Here is a 21,964-nt window from a genome sequence, read left to right on the forward strand (position 1 = left end):
AAGAACACCAGAACTCAAGTACAGACCAGTACGGTCTAGTCCTGATTGATGAGCCAAAACACCAGCAGAGCATTCTGGGATTTGTAGTAATAACAGTACATGTGCTCTATAATACCAGCTCTAGTAGTCATCTGGTTTTGCATCACGGTCCAAATATAATTACATTGCAGGCCAGAGTTTGACACCTATGATTTAGAGCATTTTCTTCATGGTATAAACCTGACATTGTGTTGCAGGAGACGCTGCTATTGGAGAGGCTGTCATTGGCTTTTTTCTCTCTACATGCATGGAAAAGCTGCAGTCAGGGTTTGTGTCTTGTGTCTGTGGCTTCCTCACAAATGTTGACTTTATTTTAGGTGACAGGAAAGATTTTTGAACACCATGTTTCTATGATGTGTTGATCCATCACTGTGCTAACAATGCAGTCTGACAACTATTCCCTCACATTCACACCTAGAGGCAGTGAAGACTCACTAATATTAACCTGCATGTTATTGTGTTGTGGGAGGAAGCCTGTTGTTTATTGTTTGTGTGTTTTTTATGTCTTCAGCAGCACACTCCAGCATTCCAAGGCTTTTTGAAGGAGATCCTGAGCATTTAGTCCCCTCAGCCTCTCACTTTGTTGTGGAAAGTGATGTGTTCCTCATGCAGGGAGAATGTTAGGCCACTCCTTTCTTCATGTGTCTTCAGGACTCAGCAGCACACTATGTTTGACCAACGGACAACAGGCAGGTCAGCGTTGCAATTGTGGGACTGTACCAGTTGGTGGCGGTAATGCACCAAGAGGTTGTTTGCTAACCGCTATTAAAACTCAAAAGAAGTCTAATCGCCGTAGAGTTCATGGCTGCCGGGCAAAGTGAAACGCTAGTTGTATGTGATGAACTCAGGACGTTTCAGCAGTCGTGGGAGGAAGAATTTGCGTTTGTGGAGGTAAATAACAAGCCAGTGTGCCTTCTTTGCCAGAAACAGTCCATTTCAGAACGTGCTAATCTCCAGCGTTACCATGAACAATTTCTGTGAATAATGCACAGCTATGGATCATTCCAGAATGGGAGGACATTTGGGCTTCAACATTTTTGAGAAATAAACCTTCTCTTTTTCTATTTTCTGCTACATATTCATCAAAAAGTATGTAATAAACTATCAAAAGCTTGATTGACTCAGCTTACACATCAATGGTGCCATTTTATTCCATGTTTTATTTGTTGTTTGCTAACCCCACTCTAATCACAGTAACAGGGTTGCTAATCCATGCTAATGTTAGCTTTTTCTCAGGAGCAGAAGCTAGGTAGATATTTAGCTAGCTGTTACTGCTGACCAAGAGGACAAACCTACTGATGGAAAACAGTAAGAAGAATTTAAATTCCAGCGTATCATGTGATTCACTGTTTTCTTCTTCTACCAGCTAAGAAAGGTTCTGCTAACAGGGTTGTTGTGGGACACACGTTCCATGCATAATACTTATTTAAAATATGTGATGTTCATTTAAAAAAATGTTCCCACAATTGCAAGAGACATCAATGAAAAAATAATACCAAAAAAGGGAGATTTAAAGGTTTAAATTTCATTTTGACTGTTTTATTTGAGATTCAATGTAGTTATCAGGGGTGGGACGAGAAAAATATCATTTTAGGGGGAACTCCAGACTTATTTGGTATTTTAAAAACTATTTTAAAACATTATTTTCTCCTATTGTTTTTAGATTTGGTCTCAGGACAAGTAACTTCACACAACAACTGCATGTTTTAATATTTTGTACATGTAATGTCCTCCAATTCTGGAATGACACATAAGTTATTTAATTTCATTTCGTTATACCTCATGGCTCAAAAAAAAAAAAGATAGATCACCAAAACAGCTGCGTTTACAATCAGAGTCAGCTTTATTGGCCAGATATGTACACAACATAAAGGGAATTTGGATTCAGCCATTGGTGTCACCCAAGGAATAAGGAAAGAGAATAATAAGATAACTATAGAAAGAAGAAAAAAATGATAGTAGGGATAAAAATAAAGATTAAAAAAGTATATCCAGATATTTACATATATAAAAAATATATATATATATATATATATATATATAAGCACAGTAGTGCAAAATGATAATTGCTACATGCTACTTAAAATATTTTGTTATAGAATATTACCTTAATTATTTAAATGTCTTTTATATAATTCAGTCGTATTAAATTATTCATTTTTAGACTGTGACTCACGCAAACAGAGATATTTTTCTGTGAGCAATGTGAAGTTGAGTAGCTCTGATGTAGAGCAATGAAATTAGAGCAATAAACTTCTCTTTGGTCCTGCATGTGTCCTACTTTCCAAGAAAATAATTCTATTAATTTAACACACAAATCCACAACTACGGATTTCCTGCTGATTTGAAGCATCTTTCCTATTAGCTGCAGACAAACGTGGACATGATCAAACCTCTGGTGAAGGCAGCATCCCGCCCCGGTAACTGTATTCTCATGTCAAAAACTAAAGCCTGAGCATGAAATAATGTCTTGTAAACCTAAATCCTGATTAGATGCTTGTGTGTCAGACATGAACAGCACCTGGAGGAACCTTTAATCCTATTTTCCTGAATCCAGCAGACAGTGTTTTGTTGTTCAAGCTGCTGACTGAAACTTTTTTCTCATTAGGAAACAAATTGCAGCGTTTTCAGTAACCGCGGTCGTCAATGCTGTGATTTTATGTCTGTTTTGTTTAGATAAATTCAGCAGCTGCAATGTAAACAGAGTTAAATTAGAAAGAGTAAATGAAGCATTCAGTGAAAGCAAGAGTGAAGAGTTTTTTTGTTTTCATCAGGGTGTAGTGCAGAGCTCGGGGGCTTTGCTGGGCTGTTTGACCTGAAGGCTGCAGGATTTGGGACAGATGGAGTTGGGACCAAGCTGAAGGTGTAATTTCAGTTCATTGAATCTAAACATTTAGGTAATTAAGAGGATATGTTAGGTGATGAACAGTAATCCTCCCTCTGTTAAACATTGTGATTTTTTTCAATCAGTAATTTGTTGTCACTGTTTAAAAATTTGGGGCCAGAAAGTGTCCCAACTGCAAGAGTTTTGCTTCAAAAATGATTTCTTTCTTCATCAGATGGTCCAGGCCTGCAGGCAGCTTGACGGTCTTGGTCAGGACCTGGTGGCCATGTGTGTGAACGATGTTCTCGCTCAGGCTGTCGAGCCGCTCTTCTTCCTCCGTGACTTTACCTGCATCAGGCTGGACATCGATGTAGCCGCCTCAGTGGTCAGCGGCATCGCAAAGGCCTGTGAGAAGGCTGGATGTGCTCTGCTGGGTAACCATTACCTGAGTCATGTCATGTTTAGTATTTGCTAACACCTTTTTCCTAGATAATAAACACTTAAATGTATATGTAGCTGTAGTATCTGTCTGTGCCACCAGCTGGAGCCTTTTGCGGTTTAATTTTGTAGCAACAAGGGCAGGTGGGTAGTTCCATGCTGGCAACTAAAACCCACCTTGTTTCCACGTGTCCATAAATCTGTATAATAAGTGGACTACGCCCCCTGATGTTCAACACAAGGGATAAACCTAAGCACAGTTGTCTCATCAGTTTTTACTGTCCAGTTGCAGGATGTACAAAGAAATACAATATATGTATGTTCTGTAAACTAACTCCACTATTTTATGACGTCACATTTACACAATTTACTGTCAACATAGTTAAACTACTCAATAGTAATTAATTTTTTCCACTTCCTGGTCCAACAGACGGCAGAGTTTTGCAAACATGACATTCCCATCAGCCTTATTTGTGTTTAGTGCTAATTATAAAATGTTAGCAAGGTGTTAAACATTTCGTGTAAAGATATTTCTTTAAGAAAAAAGATAAATTAATGCCTATTCAGGTCTTAACTGTAAAAAAAAAAAAAAAAAAAACCTGATCGAAACTAAATAATTTCCACATCTAAAAATCTAACCACTAAATTCAAATAATTAGTAAATAATTTCTAGGTATTTGCCTTTTTTGAAAGAATTATGTATATGAAATTTAGTGTGGTTTTTTTTTTTGCAATTTTTCCCATGTATTGCTAATGTCCCCTTGTGGGACTAATAAAGGATATTCTGTTCAGTTCTGTTCTATTAATTACAGATAATATCTCATGAAATCTCTGGAAAAGTATTAAATGACACTTAGAGTGTGAATATATATATGTATATTATAACATAATTTATTTCTTGCAATATTTTACCATATTGCACTTTGTGCTATATTTAAATCATCAAAAATATTGCTATTTTGCAGATATTTGTTGTCTTTTTACAGAAAGATTACCTATATGAATGAATAAAAACTGGAAAAATATTTTTAAAGTTATTTTGCAAAATTTTCCTGTTCTGTTTAATTAAAGATAATAGTAAAAATCTAATAAAATCTTAGAAAATAAAAAGTGACCTGCGGACTGCTGGATCCCTCAATTTCATTTCAGATTGCTGAAATATATTTTGTTTTGATTTTGACTGTAAAAAAGAACAATAAAATTATACCATCATTTTGAATAACTGTCATAACGTCATAAAGTCTGTATTTTTAAAGAAGTAATTCTAAGTTAAAAAAAATATAAAGTAGTAAAATATTACATAAGATAATGAATTACTGCACATTATAATACCACGCTGTACATGAAAGTTAAATATTGTACATGTAATTAAAATATTTCACCCAAAATTGAAATATTACACATTTACATCAAATTGTGCAAACTGTTGCATTGTGGGTAATGTAGGCGTTGGGTTTTGACAGAGAAGAAAGATGTGTAGGAAAACAAATATATCTCTGGTTCTGCTTTATCGATTTTGATTCTTTATTGTAAATATTTCTAAAACATCAGTACAAAAATGTTGCAGAAATGCAGAGTAGAAGTGAAGACCTTGTTCAACTGAAACTTAAATTCCACTTAAAATCTATATTTTTACGAGAAAGAATGCTCCTGTAGATTTAGTAAACTACAAGTGATGAACAAAACTGCCACCAAATATGAGAAAATGGAGACTTTTCTTAGCAGTAGGTGCTGGTAATCATATACAGTAGATAAAGTCACATATAATACATGAAGTCAGAGTTTTCTGAGGAAAACATGGTGGATTCATGTGTTTCTTTTTTGAGATTATTGCAGGGAACTGACATTCTTTTATTGTAGACATTAGTGTATCTGCAAATAAGCTTTCATTCACATTACTGAAATAAAATAAGTGAATTAAATTGCAGCTAAGATAGAAGAGTAAAAAGCAACACTAGTAATTGAACTGAGGTAATAAATAACATGGAGAATATGCAGGAACATAAAGAAATATTTTTGAGGGTTTTTTTATTTTTTTAGGGATTTTTTGCTGGGATTTTGGGTTTAATAGAGGGAGTAGATAGAGGAAAAGGGTGATGGGGTGAAGTAGGAAGAAGATGGGGTGAGGTTGAGGAGGTGAGGAAGGTTTTTTTTGGATGATAGAGGGAGAATGGAGAGGTGAAGATGAGATGGAGGATGGAGAGGTGAAGATGAGATGGAGGATAGAGAGGTGAAGATGAGATGGAGGAAGGATGGGGAAGGTGGAGGCAGAAGGAGGATGAGAGTTGAAGGAGGGAGAAAAAGGGGGAGTGGAGGGTGAGGAAGGGGTGAGTCAGAGGAAGCTCATCAGCCTCGTCCACATCAGGACTTCCTGAACATCCAGCTCCAGCAGCCCACCTTCTTCTTCTTCTTCCTCTTGTTTTGCTCCTTTTCTTGCTGCTTCGCCTCCAGGTCTTGAATCTCTTGCTGCAGCTTCATCTTGGCTTCTTGCAGCTCTTTGTTTCTGTCGTCTGTTTCTGTTTTCTGCTGCTTCAGTTCTTGGTTCTCGTTATGCAGATTCTCATACTTCACCTCCATTTCTGTCTTTTCCTGCTCCAGTTCTTTTTTCTTGTCCTGGAGTCCTGTATTCTCTTCTTCTAGCTTTGTCTTTTCTTTCTCCAGTTTGTCAATCTTTCCCTGGATTTCTAGTTTTTCTTTTTCCAGGATCTCGCTCTTGTTCTCCATCTCTAGTTTCTTCATGTCTTTTTTAAAATTTTTCTTCTCCTCTTTCATCTTCACATAAGCCTCCTTCATTTTCTCCTTCACCTCATCCAGTTCTTTCTGTTTCTCGTCCAGAATCTTCCTCTGCTGCTCCACTTCTGTCTTCTCTTTGTTCATGTCTGCATTGTGAGCTTCTAGAACTTTCTGAGTCTCTTCAAGTTCTTTCTTCTTAGCTCGCAGCTCTTTCTTCATCTCCTCTGATGCTTGTTTTTCATTCCACAGCTCTTTTCTGTCCTGCTGGAGCTCCTCCTCCTCGTCTTGCAGCTGGTAGTTCTTCTGCTTCAGCTGTTTCATGTTTCTCTGCAAATCTTTTTTCAAATTGAGAAGTGAGATCTTCTCCATTTGCAGATCTTTCCTCTGCTGCTCGAGCTCTCTCTTATTTTTCTGGATCTCTTTTTTCTGCGTCTCTAGAAGCATCTTTCCTTCTTGCAGCCCTTTGTCCTTCTCCTCAAGTGCTTTCTGGATTGTCAGGACTTCTTGTTGCTGCTTCTTCAGAAAGTTCTTCTCTTCTTCCAGTTCTTTGCTCTTAAACTGGAGGTCTTTCTGATTTGTCTGGAGTTCTTCTTGCTGTTTCTCCAGAAAGAACTTCTCTTCTTGCAGTTCTTTGCCCTTCTGTTCAAGCTCTTTCTGATTTGTCAGGACTTCTTGTTGCTGCTTCTTCAGAAAGATCTTCTCCTCTTGCAGCAGTTTCTTGTCTCTCTGCGCCTCTTCTCTTTCCTTGTCGAGGGCCTTTCTCTGATGTTGCAGCTCTTTATTGTCTTCCAGAGATTTATCTTCATCTCTCTGCAGGTTGTGGGCAGCTTTGAGAGCATCAGATAGACTCTGGTTCTCCTCTTTGACTCTTTTTTTCCATGAATGCCTTGTTGTTCTTGGAATGTCCGTTTGATCACAACCCGGGAGAATATTTTCTTTTCAGTCGAACACAGTCCATTTTACATCCTCAACGTAAGCTTTGGTATGAAAACGGGTGAAATGAGACACGACTACATTGACCAGAATGCTTAGCGTGAAATGCGCATGTGCATAATAATGTCCCAGAGCGAACCAGCCAATCAGAGTAGCTCCGTCAGAGTACATGACGTTTTTTGATTTTTGCGCATGCGCGATACAAGGCGGGAAGGACAGTTGCTGGCGCCAGCGACAGGCAGAAGCGGAGAGGTAAAACAACAGTGCGTATTTATTTTTAGAGCACAACAGTCAGACAAAAACATCAAGAATTAGGTGAAACATTAATTTTAAGTATATATGTGTTAAGTTAAAATGTCAAAATTGAAGTTTGCCCTTGTTAGTTGGGCGAAAGGACCTGATAAAGATAAAACTAGCATCGTTCCTGTCAGTTGGATAATTGAGTTTGACCCAGCAGCGACCACTGACAACACATATCTTGTTGAGTGTCGAACAACTAACAGCAAGAAGCCTGCAAATGGATGGCGTGTCGAAGATGCTGTAGTTCTACAGTTAGCAGGCAAGTAAGTCTCATTCTCAGATTTGGCATAACGTTAAGCTCATATTATTGCAGCAATGTGTATTCCATATTTTACTGTTTTTCATTCTGTTTTTTCTATAAAATTATTATTTCTGTTGTATTTCTTAATTATTTTTATTTTGATCTTAATCTCTTATTAATTTAGAAAAAGAGGCTACACTGAGAGCTGCTGAGCAGGAACTGGAAGGGCAGGACCTGAGCGGTACCATACCGGCCAAGAGGGTGAGAAAAGGAAAACGCCTGGACTTTGGTGAAGAACCTTTTGAAACCGATGACAAAGCCCCTGGCTCTGGAAATTCAAAACAAGTAAGTTAACAGTGATTTATATCACATTATTTATCTTTTGTGTATAGAGTTTATGCAAATGATGCAAGAAACATAGCAACAGTAGGCATTTTATCACTGAAACCAGTGGCATTTTTCAAAAATCTCCATTCATTCTCTCCTATTCCATTCACTTTTCCACCCCTTTTTTGTTTTTCTTTACACATTTACATTTCTTTCTACAGAGGGTATGTGAATGATGCAAAACAGGACAGTTACCTTTAAATTACAGCAACAGAAAAAAAAAAAATTTTTAAACATCTCCATTAATTTTGTCCATAGCCATTTTGGTGTCCTTTTGATCCTTTGACGTAAAAAACATGTCGGTTAGCATTGTGCCATGACAGCAGCTTCAAAACCAGTGGTATTTTTGTTGTTGTTTTAATGGAGGATTTCTGAAATAGACTTGTTGCCATGGTTTCATAAGTCGCGCATGCTAGAAGGTGGGTTTACTGCTAATCAAGTTACAAATGTGCTCAACATAGTTTTCTATGCAGCTTTGAACTTACAACACTGATACAAGTTGTAAATATATTTAGTGTTTCTGTGCGTATGCGTAGAAAACTATGTTGTGCGCATTTGTAAATTGATTATTTGTTAGCAGCGTCAGCAGTACACCCACCCACTAGCATGCGTGACTTATGAAACCATGGCAACAAGTCTATTTCAGAAATCCCTAATTAATTTGACATTCAATTTGCATTGCTAATGCTAAATGTTCAATTTCTATTTCTCTATTGGAATTTCTACGACTAAATAATAAAACAGACTATCTTTGTCCTATAGAAAAAGGCCAAAGTTGCTGCTCAACGACGGGTGGAGGAAGAACTACTATCAGATCAGGGGACAGTCAGTTCAGCCCTGGTCCAGCAGAATCCTCAAGCCAGGAAAGTGAAGAGTCTACCAGAGAACTACAAAGCCAGATCAAGGCCTTACATAAAGAAAATGCCAAACTGCCAAACATGGTAGTTAAAGGCAAGTATCAAGTATTAGGTCATAAAATATTACTGTATGTCAAATGCTATTTAACCAGTTTGACCTGAGAATGATTCTAAAAATGCTAGCTATAGTTCAAGCAAAATGTGTTGTGGTCAGATAAGTGGTAGGCAGACATTTTCAAAAACGTTCAAAGAATTAGGAGCATATTTATCACTCACACTGGAAGCTGGAAAATGCAATTTATCTATGCGATTGTCCAAGTAACAATCATCTGAAATGAGTATGATTTAGCGTACATGAAGTCAGTGTGAATTGAAGTGTTTACTTCTCTTGTGATATTTTTATTGATATGTCAGTTGGCAATTTCTCAATTACCTCGGTTTCCATAGTTTTCCCAAACAGCCTGCTCTTTCAAACCAGAAAGGTGTTTTTTTTTTTTTTTATTTAGTCATAAACTGTCACTGCTGTTGGCACTTTCTACATTGAAGTGACAGTATTCAGTATTCCTGCATGAAACTTGTGAAACCAGATTTGAAACTCATTCCAGTAAAGAATTTTGAAGTTTTAAATGCATTAGGAAAGTGTGAGATGAGTTTGGGCCAGAAAATAGTAATTTTAAATTTGGGTGAACCTCTTTCAGTGTAAAATTAGCTATAGCTACTTTAACTGACTAGCAAGTTGCCCATAAACACAGAGCAGGTGGTATGGCATTGGAGTAAAGAGTGGGGGAAAGGGGACAGCGAGCATGACAATGTGGGTGCTTATTATTGTTCTGTTTTTTACAGATGCTGTTGTAGACAAGTTTCCGGCAGCCAAGGAAGCGGACATTAGAAAGTCAATCAACGGTCGCATACGTGAGCTTAGACACCAGGTCAAGCGTAAAACAGAGCAGCTGTAAGTAAGATCTATGTCCAGTCTGGCATTGAAGTTTAATGTCTGCTGTTCAAAGTTGGGACTTTTTTTTCTCCAAACTGTTCAGAATTTACGCTTTGTTTTTCTTTTGAAAAGAGAAATGTTTTTTATTTACAATTTGAATTTGTACAATGTCCAATTGTGAAACCCTACATCTGTACCTCCAAGTGAATTGTTTTGCATATGATTTATGGAAAAAATAAAGGTGGATTTTGATGTACTCTTTTTGAGTTATTTTATGTATAAATATTTATACACACTTGTATCATCATTTGCATATAATCTCCCATATATTTAGTATATATTTTGCCATATATTGCACATTTAAATGCACATATATTTCTATATATATTGCTCCATATATTTACAATACATTCTACCATATATTGCCCATATATCTTTACATATATTTCATTTATGTTTCCATATAATTTTCCATATATGTAAAATATATTTAACATATATTGAACATACATGTAGCACTATATTTTTACATACATTGCCAATACATTTTTCCCTATAAATTGCAATATATGATGCTTAATATTTCTAAATGTAAAATGCCATATATATTGGGATATATATGAACATATATTATGCAATACATTATATATTTGTGTTTAATATATTGTAATATATGGAATTGTTCAATTATTTGTATATTTTGCAATATATTAGAATATATTGTAAGATATTGCAATATATTGTACATGAATATATAATATAGTGACTAATATATGTGCATTAAATGTATATTTCCATATATTACAATATATATAATATATTGTAAAATGTAGTGGACAAATAATATATTACGATATGTTACAATATATTTCAAACAATATATTGGTTAATATATTTTTCTTTCATAAGGGATGTGACTGTCGTGGTAAAGGAACTATGCCTTATTTGAGGACAAAGAAATCAATAGGTGGAGCTTATTTAAAAATATGCTCAAGTCACACATCAGAATATTTCAGGATGAAAGTGACTTTGAAGAGGTGTTTATGAACCATGCAAAGCTTTTGCTTAATGGGGAGGGGAACAAAATTGTCTTTCAGTTTTAAAGAGAGTATGTTAAAAAAGGAATCATGGTTTTTTTTGACTGTGTTTTTTATTTTTGATTTATGGGTTTTTGTTTGTGTATAGAAGACAATTTTAAAAGTCAAATGAGTTACTTTGTAAGGGAACCTTGTTTTTTTTTTGAGGGGTCGGGGGGTTTCTTTGAAATGTTTGAGTGGGTGTCAAATGTTTATAAACTGAGCTGTGGATGAGAGGATGTGACACCTAAGTGGGAGGGTGAGGTGTTTTTTTTTTTGTTTGTTTAAGGAATTGTCCGTTTTATGAAATTGTCAGGTTTGTGTTTTTGTTTTTTGTGTGTGAAAGGTATGTAAATATTGTTTGAAGCTTTTTTAGGATGATGTGTAAAATAATGTGAAATGAAATCTTTTGTCAGAATTTTGTACTTTTGATAATAAAAGATAAAAAAAAAAAAGAAAAAAAAATACTGTCATGAGGAGACGTAAAAAGCTTACAGCACCTGGTATTCCCAGGCGGTCTCCCATCCAAGTACTAACCAGGCCCGACCCTGCTTAGCTTCCGAGATCAGACGAGATCGGGCGTATTCAGGCTGGTATGGCCGTAAGCGACAGCAGTACTCGCTTACGGGCCTTTTCTACGTGTCCGTCTTCACCATCCCCTGAGTCCTGATGTCCATGTGAACGTGACAAGAAGCTCTCAACACGCTCACACACTTTGTCCACCATGGCAGTAAAAAGCCGCCGTTACACAACAAGTTATTGATTGTAGCATCACCTTCAGCCCAACATGAAAACGTTTGTGACACAGAAACACGTCAGCGACGATAAATCACCTCACATCACACCATGTACAACAGTGTCGCAGAGACAGGCTCCTGCAAAGGACATTTTCACTCACTTTTAGTGTTTGTTTAAGAAGCTCTACAAGGGGGGGAAAAAATAAAAAGACATAACTAAAAAAGAAAAATCGAGAACGCCACGTCTTGTCACAGCATCTATAAAACTGTGGTTAGTTACCAAGTCCTTCGCTTACGGCCATACCAGCCTGAATACGCCCGATCTCGTCTGATCTCGGAAGCTAAGCAGGGTCGGGCCTGGTTAGTACTTGGATGGGAGACCGCCTGGGAATACCAGGTGCTGTAAGCTTTTTACATCTCCTCACAACCTGCACAGGACGCTGTTGCTCATTCTCTGGAGACAGCTGGCAACTAAAACCTCTCTGGGTTATTAAAAGCCAACAAGTGAACTGATTCTGCCTCCACGTCTGCAGGAGACCTTCTCTGTTTCTTGGTTCCTCCTCCAACCACCAGGTGGCGCCTCCTGCTTTCGATTGAGGCTGTATGTGAGAAAGTTAAGGTGGATCAGCTGAAGCTGATGCTGCTTTGTTGTTACTTCTGTTGTGGCTGTACAGTGGCTCCAGATACAGGATGCAGGACACTGAATCCAGGTGAGTTCAATCAATTCACTTTGATTTATTGAGCAACATTTGTCATCTCACAGCGCAGAACATAGTAAGGTACAGACCTGATGAATTCCAAACAGCATCGATCAGACAGAGAGACTGACTGAGAGGATTCAGAGCCAATATGAAGCTCCCCGAATGATAACCGAAGGTCTCTTTTATATGCTTTGGACAAGTATGAGGTCACAACATATATTTCCTATTTAGAAGACATCTGATCATAGAACAAGACCCTACAGATCAACCTCCTATCATTAAGACGCCCAAAGAGCCATTAGGGCCCCTGAGATCAATTATCATGACCTGGACATAATGACTCTCAATCTAATCTCAGCAATGACTTCCTTCAGCAGAAGAACACATTCTATTCTGACAAGCAACATATATTTCAGATCAAAGCAACATATATTTCAGATCAAAGCAACATATATTTCAGATCAAAGCAACATATATTTCAGATCAAAGCAACATATATTTCAGATCAAAGCAGCATATATTTCAGATCAAAGCAGCATATATTTCAGATCAAAGCAACATATATTTCAGATCAAAGCAACATATATTTCAGATCAAAGCAACATATATTTCAGATCAAAGCAACATATATTTCAGATCAAAGCAACATATATTTCAGATCAGATACTACAATAGACCTTGTGCTGTAATCAATGTCTAACTTAGTTTTTATTTTCATTGCAGTGGTTGATTTTTCCTGAACAAGATCAATGATTTTTTTAATACGTCTTTCTCCTATTTTCTTTGGTCTACCTGTGGGTTTTAAACTATTATAACTTTCTTTTTTATTCAATAAATTACTAATAACACACTTTGATCTTCATGTTTGTTTGCTTATTTGTTGATAAGTGGAATTTAGTTTTCCATCTTGAATAATCACAGCTTTTTCTTCTTCAGACAAGGTTTATCCTCTTCCATGGCAACAATGAATTGTAGAAATGAAAATAGAAAAAATATCTTTTGTAAAGCAGTAAAACTAATGTTTTTATTTTTGTTCTTATCTTTCTGTCACCATTTTTGATTGTATTTAATTAAATTAAGCCTTAAAAATATATAGAACTATAAAGACTAGAACAAATACATATTTTTAGTCATGAAAAGACTCAGAAACAAAACTTGAAAATATGATATTCTGTATTTTAATTCATATCTGTTCTTGTTATTGCAGTCAGTGACTGAGTAAAACATGAACAATATAAAGTTATGAACTTTAACTTCTGTCAAACTGATTTTTCTCTGAACAATGAAAAATAAAGTGTGATTCCAAAGTGTGACGGTTAGATCAACATAAACTACTAATATCCTGTTTAACTGCTATAGAACCATCAGAGCAGCAGATTCTAAAGTCTGGTCCAGATAAGGAGCTCTACAGTGAGGCTGACCGTCCATCATAGCTGTCTAACCTGGACGCTCACATCTCTGGAACCGTTGGAGCTCATTTTTAATCAGGCTTCATCTTGATAAACTCACCACAGATTTGATGGTGAAGTTTTAATCTGAGGCTTCAACAGATGCTGCTGCTGGTTTTAAAGTGAATTAGTTCAAGATTCTCTCTGAGTGACTTTTTCTTGTGATGTTTGCTGCTGCGTCATTTTACAGTTTTTCTCAGTCGCTTTGGTACATTTCTCGAATCATTTGCAAAACAGTAAGTGCATTTCTCAAAACAATTTGTACAAATAGCAAAACACCATGGATTACCTGCAAAAGCCAGTCTCTTGCTCAAAATCCTTAGTTCATCTCTCAAAAGTAAATATCTGTGTCAGTGAACATGTCAGTGGATCAGAATGACCAGTCCTGGTGTCATTGTGTGGATCAGACAGTCAAATTGCTGAGTCATGTTGTCTTTATAACAGTGTTCTCTGGAGGGATGTTCTGATGTAAACTATGGCTAAAGTTTTGATGACAGTTATTGTAAATTGTAAGTTACTCCTTAGTGTATGTGAGAGATTGACTGCAAGAGACTGGACAAGATTCACATTTATGCTTTTACTGTTTGTGTTGTAATCTGTTGACAGACCACATCATTGCAATACAGAAAGGAGAACAGCACTGCAGAGCACAAAGAAAAACAAAAAACAAAAGTAGAAATCATCGGACAATCTCCTGAGGGAAAACTGTACATGCAGCTGGAGGAATTCCAGTGCAGTCTTCCTACACCTCCTGACGTTCCTGTCTGTTGGGACACAAATTCTCATCCACTTCATGAATATCTTCTCTTGTGTCTTTGAGCGATTTCAGAAAACTCTAACCCTTCACACATTTCCCTTTGTTAGAGAAAGTCAAGATTCACCTGGGAGCAATTTACCAATTCAGGACAGATTTCAGAAAAAAAAAGTCTACTGGAAAAGTCTAGAAACATCCTGACATTATGACAACTTGTTGAACCATTTTGCATGTAAAGACTGATGTGATGAACTAATGCCTAACTGGGCAGTGAGACTATTCAACAGAGACCCATTAGAATACATTCTGATCAACATGACATAAGCAGCTGATAATGTAGGAAACAGCAGAGAATTGTACAGAATCATTTGCATGGATGGACCAAAGCATTTGCAACTTGTTCAAAGAAATGAGAAACTGCTTTTTTGATGTGCACAAGTGACACAATGATGTGAAGATTGAACGAGTAGTTTTGAGAATTTCAGTTCTGATCTGAGAAATGAACCAAAGCGACTGAGAAAAACTGTAAATTCCAGTAAGTTGTAAAGGTGTTCTGGGGATGTGAGCATTCTTTGTCTCCCAGCTGCTCCTGTCTCAAAGTGCACAGTTGCAATGTACTGATTCCTGTTTTCTTTTTCTGAGCTGATAAGATGGTGTAGCTGTGCATTTCAAATAGCTGGACAAACTTCTACTTGGTTGGATGAAGCCTTTAAAAACACAAGTTCTTGTGTGTGAGTGAACTCTAAGAAGTCCAGATCCAGAGGCAGGCGTCTGAATGAAGGAAGTGATGTTGTCAGATCATGTAGAAATCAGTTTCCTGCTTCGTTGCCCTGACAACAGTGATGTCACGGCCCTACCTGTTCCTCAAATTAGTTCTGCTTTTACCGTCTTCATGTCGCAGCTTCTTTTCTCCGTCTGAATGTGAGTAAATATAAGATAAGATAAGATAAAGTTCTTTATTTCTCCCCACTCCAGGGGAAATTTACATTGTTACAGCAGCTTATGTAACAGTAGATATAGTGATAAGAATAAAATAATAATAGAACAATAGTAATAATATTTACAGTATATACAAGGGTGACAGATGAGGGTAAAGTGGCTTAACAGAAAAAATAAAAATAAAAATAAAGTTTAAAAGTGCAAAGATCTAGCAGTGCAAGAATGTCAGTGCAGATTTTATGGTTTGGGGTGGTAATGATATAGTCCAGTTTATGTTAACATCAGCCAGTGATGCTGATGTTGTAAAGTCTTATAGCAGATGGAATGAAGGACCTGTGATAGCATTCCTTCTTGCAGGGTGGATGTCTCAGTCTGCTGCTGAAGGAGCTGCTTAAAGACCCCACAGTGTCATGCAGTGGGTGAGAGGGATTGTCCATGATGGATGTGAGCTTTGCCAACATCCTCCTCTCACCCACCTCCTCTATGGAGTCCAGGGAACAGTCCAGGACAGAACCTCCTCCTGACCTTCTGTTTAGTCTCTTTCTGTCCCTTTCAGTGCTCCCTGCTCCCCAGCAGACCACTGCATAGAAGATAGCAGATGCTACCACAGAGTCATAGAATGTCCTGAGCAGAGTCCTGCACACTCCAAAGGACCTCAGTCTCCTCAGCAGGTGGAGACGACTTCGGCCCTTCTTGTACAGAACCTCTGTATTGTGTGTCCAGTCCAGTTTATTGTTGAGGTGAACACCCAGGTATTTGTATGTGTCCACCATGTCAATGTCCAAACCCTGGATGTTCACCGGTGCAGTCCGGGGTGTCCTCCTCCTGCGGAAGTCCACGATCATCTCCTTCGTCTTACTGGCGTTGAGCTGCAGATGGTTTCGCTCACACCAGTCAACAAAGTCAGAGATGACCGTCCTGTACTCCCGCTCGTCCCCCTCAGATACCCGACAATGGCTGTATCATCAGAGAACTTCTGGAGGTGACAGCTCCCAGAGTTGTAGTGGAAGTCCGATGTGTACAGGGTGAAGAGAAAGGGGAGAGCACTGTCCCCTGTGGACCTCCATGCTGCTGACTACCACATCAGACACACAGTCCTGAAGCCTCACGTACTGTGGTCTGTTGGTGAGGTAGTCGATGGTCCAAGCAGCCAGGTGACAGTCTACTCCCGCTCCTTCAAGCTTCACCCTAAGCAGAGAAGGCTGGATGGTGTTGAAAGCACTGGAGAAGTCAAAGAACATGACCCTCACAGTGCTGCTGGGTTTCTCCAGATGAGTCAGTGATCTGTGCAGCAGGTAGACCACTGCATCATCCACTCCAATGTTCGGTTGGTAGGCGAACTGCAGTGGATCCAGATACTGGCTCACCTGGGGACGGAGGTTCTTGAGGACGATCCTCTCCATGGTCTTCATCAGGTGAGAAGTGAGGGCCACAGGTCTGAAGTGGTTAGGCTCCCTGGGGTTCCTGGTCTTAGAGACAGGAACCAGGCAGGAAGTCTCCATAACAGAGGAACCCTCTCCAGACTCAGGCTCAGGTTAAAGATGTGCAGCAGCACCTGACAGAGCTGGTCTGCACAGTCTCTAAGGAGTCTGGAGCTGATTCCATCAGGACCTGCAGCTTTCCTGGTCTTGATCTTTTTAAGTTCACTTCTCACCTGATCAGCTGTTATGGAGAGGCAGGGGGAGGGTGGCAGGGGGAGGGGTGATGGTGGTGGTGGGGGGTGAGACGAGGAGGGGTGATGGGGCTATATGCGGAGTCCGGAGGTGGTAGAAGACGGGGATGGGAGGAGGGGTGCTGTTGGTGGTGTTGGTGGTAGAGAGCTGAGGTGTGAAGAAGGAGCTGGCTGGTCGGTGCTTTGATGAGAGGGGGGAGGAGTGGGAGCAGAGTCGAATCTGTTAAAGAACAGATTCAGCTCATTGGCCCACTCCTGGCCTCCTGCTGCAGCTCCCCTCTCATGGCCTCTGCTGTAACCAGAGATGGATCTCAGGTCTCTCCAGACCTCCCTTGTGTTATTGTCCTGCAGGTGAGATTCCATCTTGGTCCTGTAGCTGGTCTTGTCCGCCTTGATCTTCTTCTTTATCTCCTTCTGCACCCTCCTCAGCTCCTCTTTGTCCCCAGATCCAAAGACCCTCCTCTTCTCCTTCAGCAGGGCCTTCAGTTCCAGGGACATCCAGGGTTTGCTGTTAGAGAAACACCGTACTTTCCTGGTCGGTACGATGTTCTCTGCACAGAAGTTAATGTAGTCCGTAATAGTGTCCGTCAGCTTTTAAATGAGGTTGGAGTTGATTGTGTTCAGGTGTTTTGGCCTCTCAGAGTCAAAGATAAATCTATTTTTAGGTTTGATGGTTAAACTCAGGTGAACAAATAAAGCTCCAGTAAACGTTCAATAAAGCAGGCAGTCGGTTATTGGGACAATCTGATGAGCTGCTGTTAGTTTACATTCTATCTTTTCTTTCTTATTGTGTTTTCACATTGAATCTTGTTGGTTTAACTGTGAACTGATTGATAAAAAGGTCAAATCTGTAGCCCTCATGTACCAACTAAGGTCACATTATCAGAAAATCAGCTCCTGCAGTTCCTCATTCCTGGTTCCAGATGAGTTCAACAACACATGAGGTACTCTGAATGTGTACTAGTACTACGATGCATCTCCTTGTAACAGGAGTGAAAATGATGACGGTTCTATGTCTGGGTTGGAGGATGTGGAAATGTGTGTGAGAGCAGGAGGAGGGAGGACTGGACAGCATGGAGAGGTCTCAGCTGTGTGCTGCACTCATCGGTGGGTCGGGTTCCGGAGACTCGGGGGTTCCTGGTACCTCACATACCGGGAACGCTCAGCTGGAGAGCCTGAATCCAGGAGAGGTGGTGGGAAAACTGGCCTCTGAGGAGCTGAGGTTCACCCCGAGTGAGATGGAGATGCAGAGAGACACGTCGAGAAACAGCATCTCTGAGACCCAGTCCCAGATCCTCCTGCACAGAGTGAAGCAGGTGGTAACTCTGCCACAAGTTTACCATCCTCCCACTCAGACATGGATCTGTTAGAAGTTACACAGTTAAGGAAAAGACTCATTGAACGTGGACAGCAGAAAAAAAAGCAAAAGAACAAAGAGCAAAACGGGAACTGGAAAATGAAGTGACAGCTCACCCTCATTCTCTGTCTTTTCTCCATGCTGAGGTTCATGTCTCTGAATGCATGTGGACTCTGAACAGAGACAAAAAGATCAGGTGTTTTTGCTGGAGGCAAAAATAAGGTGATCTGTCTGCAGGAGACCAGGTGGGATGATAAAACTGTTGATGAAATCCAAAGGAGTGGAGGGGAGGATGTTTTGTCTCTAACGGTGCACCGGCATCATGGGGAGTAGCAGTGCTGCTACCAGAGGAATTAATGGAAACTGTGAAAGTTATTGGTAAGGATCAGGATGGCAGGTTAATGATAACAGAATTTAATTATAATAATGAAACATACAGAGTAATTCATGTGCTTTGCCCCAACATAGGAGGAGAAAGAAAAACATTTGTTAGAGAGCTGAACAAATGGTGTGTAAACACAACAAACTGCTTCATAATAGGAGATTTTAATATGTGTCTGTCAAAGCTGGACAGGACAAATGAAAATAAATATAAAAAAGACAGTAGTAGGACTGAGCTAATTAACTTTATGGAAAAAAATAACTTAATAGATATATGGAGGAGCCTAAACCCAAATAATAAACAATTTTCAAGACAACAAGTGGTGGAAGGGATCTTAAAACAAACTAGGATTGACTTCTGCTTAGTTTCTCCAGAAATAGTCCAAAGAGTGAGCAGAGTGGAATACAAAGAAAACATGTGGTGAGATCATTCTTCTATGGAGGTGGACCTAGATCACCCAGGGATGACCAGGAATGGTGGCTCCTGGTGTCTGAAAAACACTTTATTGGAGGATGAAAAGTTTATGAGAAGAGCAAGGAGTTTCTTAGCAAACATAGTGGAGGAAATTGACTTTACAGAGGACAAATTATGGTGATGGGAAGGAGTAAAAGAAAGGATAAAGAAGATGTGCATAAACTACAGCAAGCAAAAAAGATGGGAGGAAAACAAGGAGGAATTTAAAATAAGGCAGCAAATAAAAATAGAGCTGGAAAAAAGGAGAAGGTCAAACACATGATTTAACAAAATATTTGTGCTTTAAAAAAGAACTGGAAGTAATAGAAATAAAAAAAATGCAAAGGTGCAATAACAAGGAGTCAGGCAAAGCATGCAGTGGAGGGAGAGAGGTGCACAGCCTGTTTTTGGGATTAGAAAAAAGAAAACTGGAAAAGTGCTTCATTAAAGAATTAATAACTGAGGAAGGAAAGAAACTTGACAAAACAGGAAATATTGGATGAGGTGGAGCACTTTTATCAGGAGTTTTTTCCAGTGAAGGTGTGGAAGGAGAGGCTCTTGAGAGAGCGCTGGGGACCCTGAACAGCTGACTTCCTCCTGAGGAGGCTGAATGGTGTGACTCACCCCTGGTTTTAGGAGAGGTGGAGGCAGCCATCGGTGGACTTGGGAGGAACAAAAGCCCTGGCTCGGACGGTATTACTGCTGACTTCTACATCTCTTTCAGAGACCTGCTGGCCCCAGTCCTCCTCTCCCTCTACCAAAGTATGGAGGAGCAGAGGTCAACCCCCAGAACCTTGACGCTAGGATTGGTAAGTCTGGTGTACAAACAGAGGGGGGACAGATCCTGCCTGAAGAACTACAGACCAATCAGTCTACTCAACACAGACTACAAAATACTAGCAAAAATATTAGCAAACAGGTTGAAAAACGTCATACATCACATAGTAGGAGACACACAGTCATACAGCATACCAGGAAGAGAAATTTCAGACACAATACTAACAGTTAAACACGGGGTGCAGCAGTTACAACAGGAGGGGGGGATTTACATCACTGTAGATTTCAACAAAGCATTCGACAGAGTAGAACACAGTTTTTTATGGAGGTTAATGAGCACACTGGGGTTTAGGAGCAGGTACATGGGCTGGTTACAATTATTATACAACAACGCACACAGTCAAATAAAATGCAATGGGTTCTTAATGAAACCAATCCAACTCCAACACTCAATCAGGCAGGGCTGTCCTCTCTCTGTGCTTTTGTACAGTTTGGTGGCCGAGCCACTGGCCCAGCTGATTATCACAGACAGGCACATAACGGGGATCACAACACCAGCACAAAGACACATTAAAATAGTACAATTTGCAGATGACACAAACTTACTTCTCAAGAACTCAGAACAGGTGGACAGTGTAATCACGCACCTGGACACTTTTTGTAGAGCATCGGGAGCACGGGTGAACACAGAAAAGTCACAAATCATGTTTTGTGGCTCGGCCGCCAAACATTTGGGGATTTGAAGAGGCCCAGGAGAGCGTCAAGGTTCTGGGGGTTTACATTGGCAGCGATGCTGCGGCAGCGAGGGACAAATCCTGGGAGGATCTGCTGGCCAAACTCCCAGGTCAGTTCGGGTTGTGGAAGATGCGGGGGCTGATCCTGAGGGGCAAGGTGGTCATGACCAACTCCCTCATTTTGTCAAAGTTAACACACACATTGGCTGTCCATGACCTCCCCAACGCAGTACTTGCGAAAATCAATAATCTAATAAGTACATTTCTTTGGAAAGGCAAAAGTAACCTGGTAGCACACAGAACAATAATAGACGACTACAAGAAAGGAGGCTTAAACTTAATAGACATTCACACAAAAAAATTAGCACTTAGAAACAAAATCATTATTAAGCATTTGGACAAAAACAACAAGGCGCTGTGGAAAGATTTTTTCACACAACAGCTTAAAGAAATCAGCAGTTTAGGGAATTTTCAACTGTGTCAGATAGCTCCACATACTCGCTATGCCCAGCTAGACAGTTTTTACAGGGAGGTCATGGAGGCGTGGGGGTTGGCACGACCACTGGTGAAGGCCCAAGTCAACACCAAGGCTCAGGTGCTGGCACAGCCGATCTTCCACAACCCGGACATTATGCACCAGGGGAGGCCCCTCCTAGGTGGTTCCCTCGAGGCTGCAGACCTGATTACCATCAGCCACCTGCTGGATCAGATGGGGAGGATCGACCGGGACCAGATTTTGAGCATCGTGAAGGCAAGAAAAACAACAGTCAGAGTCAGGAGGAGGGATGTGGAGATCAGATGCTCCACAATCGAGGGGGGGATGCCGTCCGGGTGGAGGGCCACCATCGCCAGTGGGGTGGGTGACCTGGTGCAGGACGACGCCCCAACATTCTCTCTGGAACACAATAACACAAGTAAGAGCATCACAGAAACAACAACAAAATACTGGTATAAAACATTCAGAAATAAGGTTACACAGCGTCCCACGGCAGAATCGGCCTGGGCAAAGCTATTTCCACATAAACCTATACACACAATTTGGCAAAACATTTTCGCAAAACACTGCAGCACGCAAGCAGCGCAAACGGACTTTAAAATAAGACATAGATGGATTTTTACAGGCGTCGTACTGCACCAGGTCCATAAAGCTAAATTCAGGAGGAACTGCTTGGTGTGCAGGGACATGCCGGAGGACCTGGAGCACCTGCTGTGGGGATGTCCAGTCGTGGCCCTGTTCATCCAGCAGGT

The 21,964-nt window shown here is 39.8% G+C and overlaps 1 protein-coding gene and 2 non-coding genes across 5 annotated transcripts; 2 read left to right on the forward strand and 1 right to left on the reverse strand.

Annotated features, from left to right (window-relative positions):
* Positions 1-757: 757 nt before the first annotated feature.
* LOC111588490 (trifunctional purine biosynthetic protein adenosine-3-like) lies at positions 758-4,433 on the forward strand. 3 transcript variants are annotated; one of them, XM_055008343.1, is made up of 4 exons: positions 758-930; positions 2,405-2,459; positions 2,814-2,902; positions 3,099-4,433. In XM_055008343.1, exons 1-4 carry the CDS (start codon positions 841-843, stop codon positions 3,336-3,338), a joined length of 474 nt encoding a protein of 157 aa, XP_054864318.1. In that variant the 5' UTR covers positions 758-840; the 3' UTR covers positions 3,339-4,433. The 3 variants fall into 3 exon arrangements, 1 of the variants encoding a protein (XP_054864318.1); XR_002748201.3 differs by lacking the exon at positions 2,405-2,459 and having other exon boundaries at positions 828-930; positions 2,814-2,936; positions 3,099-3,235; XR_002748199.3 differs by lacking the exon at positions 2,405-2,459 and having other exon boundaries at positions 828-930; positions 3,099-3,148.
* Positions 4,434-11,250: 6,817 nt separating this feature from the next.
* On the reverse strand, positions 11,251-11,369 carry LOC111588729 (5S ribosomal RNA). Its single transcript, XR_002748219.1, has one exon. It is a non-coding gene; the product is annotated as a 5S ribosomal RNA (ribosomal RNA).
* Positions 11,370-11,789: 420 nt separating this feature from the next.
* Positions 11,790-11,908, forward strand: LOC111588679 (5S ribosomal RNA). The gene has a single exon (XR_002748216.1). It is a non-coding gene; the product is annotated as a 5S ribosomal RNA (ribosomal RNA).
* Positions 11,909-21,964: the final 10,056 nt, after the last annotated feature.

This window comes from Amphiprion ocellaris, chromosome 24 (assembly GCF_022539595.1).
Source record: "Amphiprion ocellaris isolate individual 3 ecotype Okinawa chromosome 24, ASM2253959v1, whole genome shotgun sequence".
Taxonomy (NCBI): domain Eukaryota; kingdom Metazoa; phylum Chordata; class Actinopteri; family Pomacentridae; genus Amphiprion; species Amphiprion ocellaris.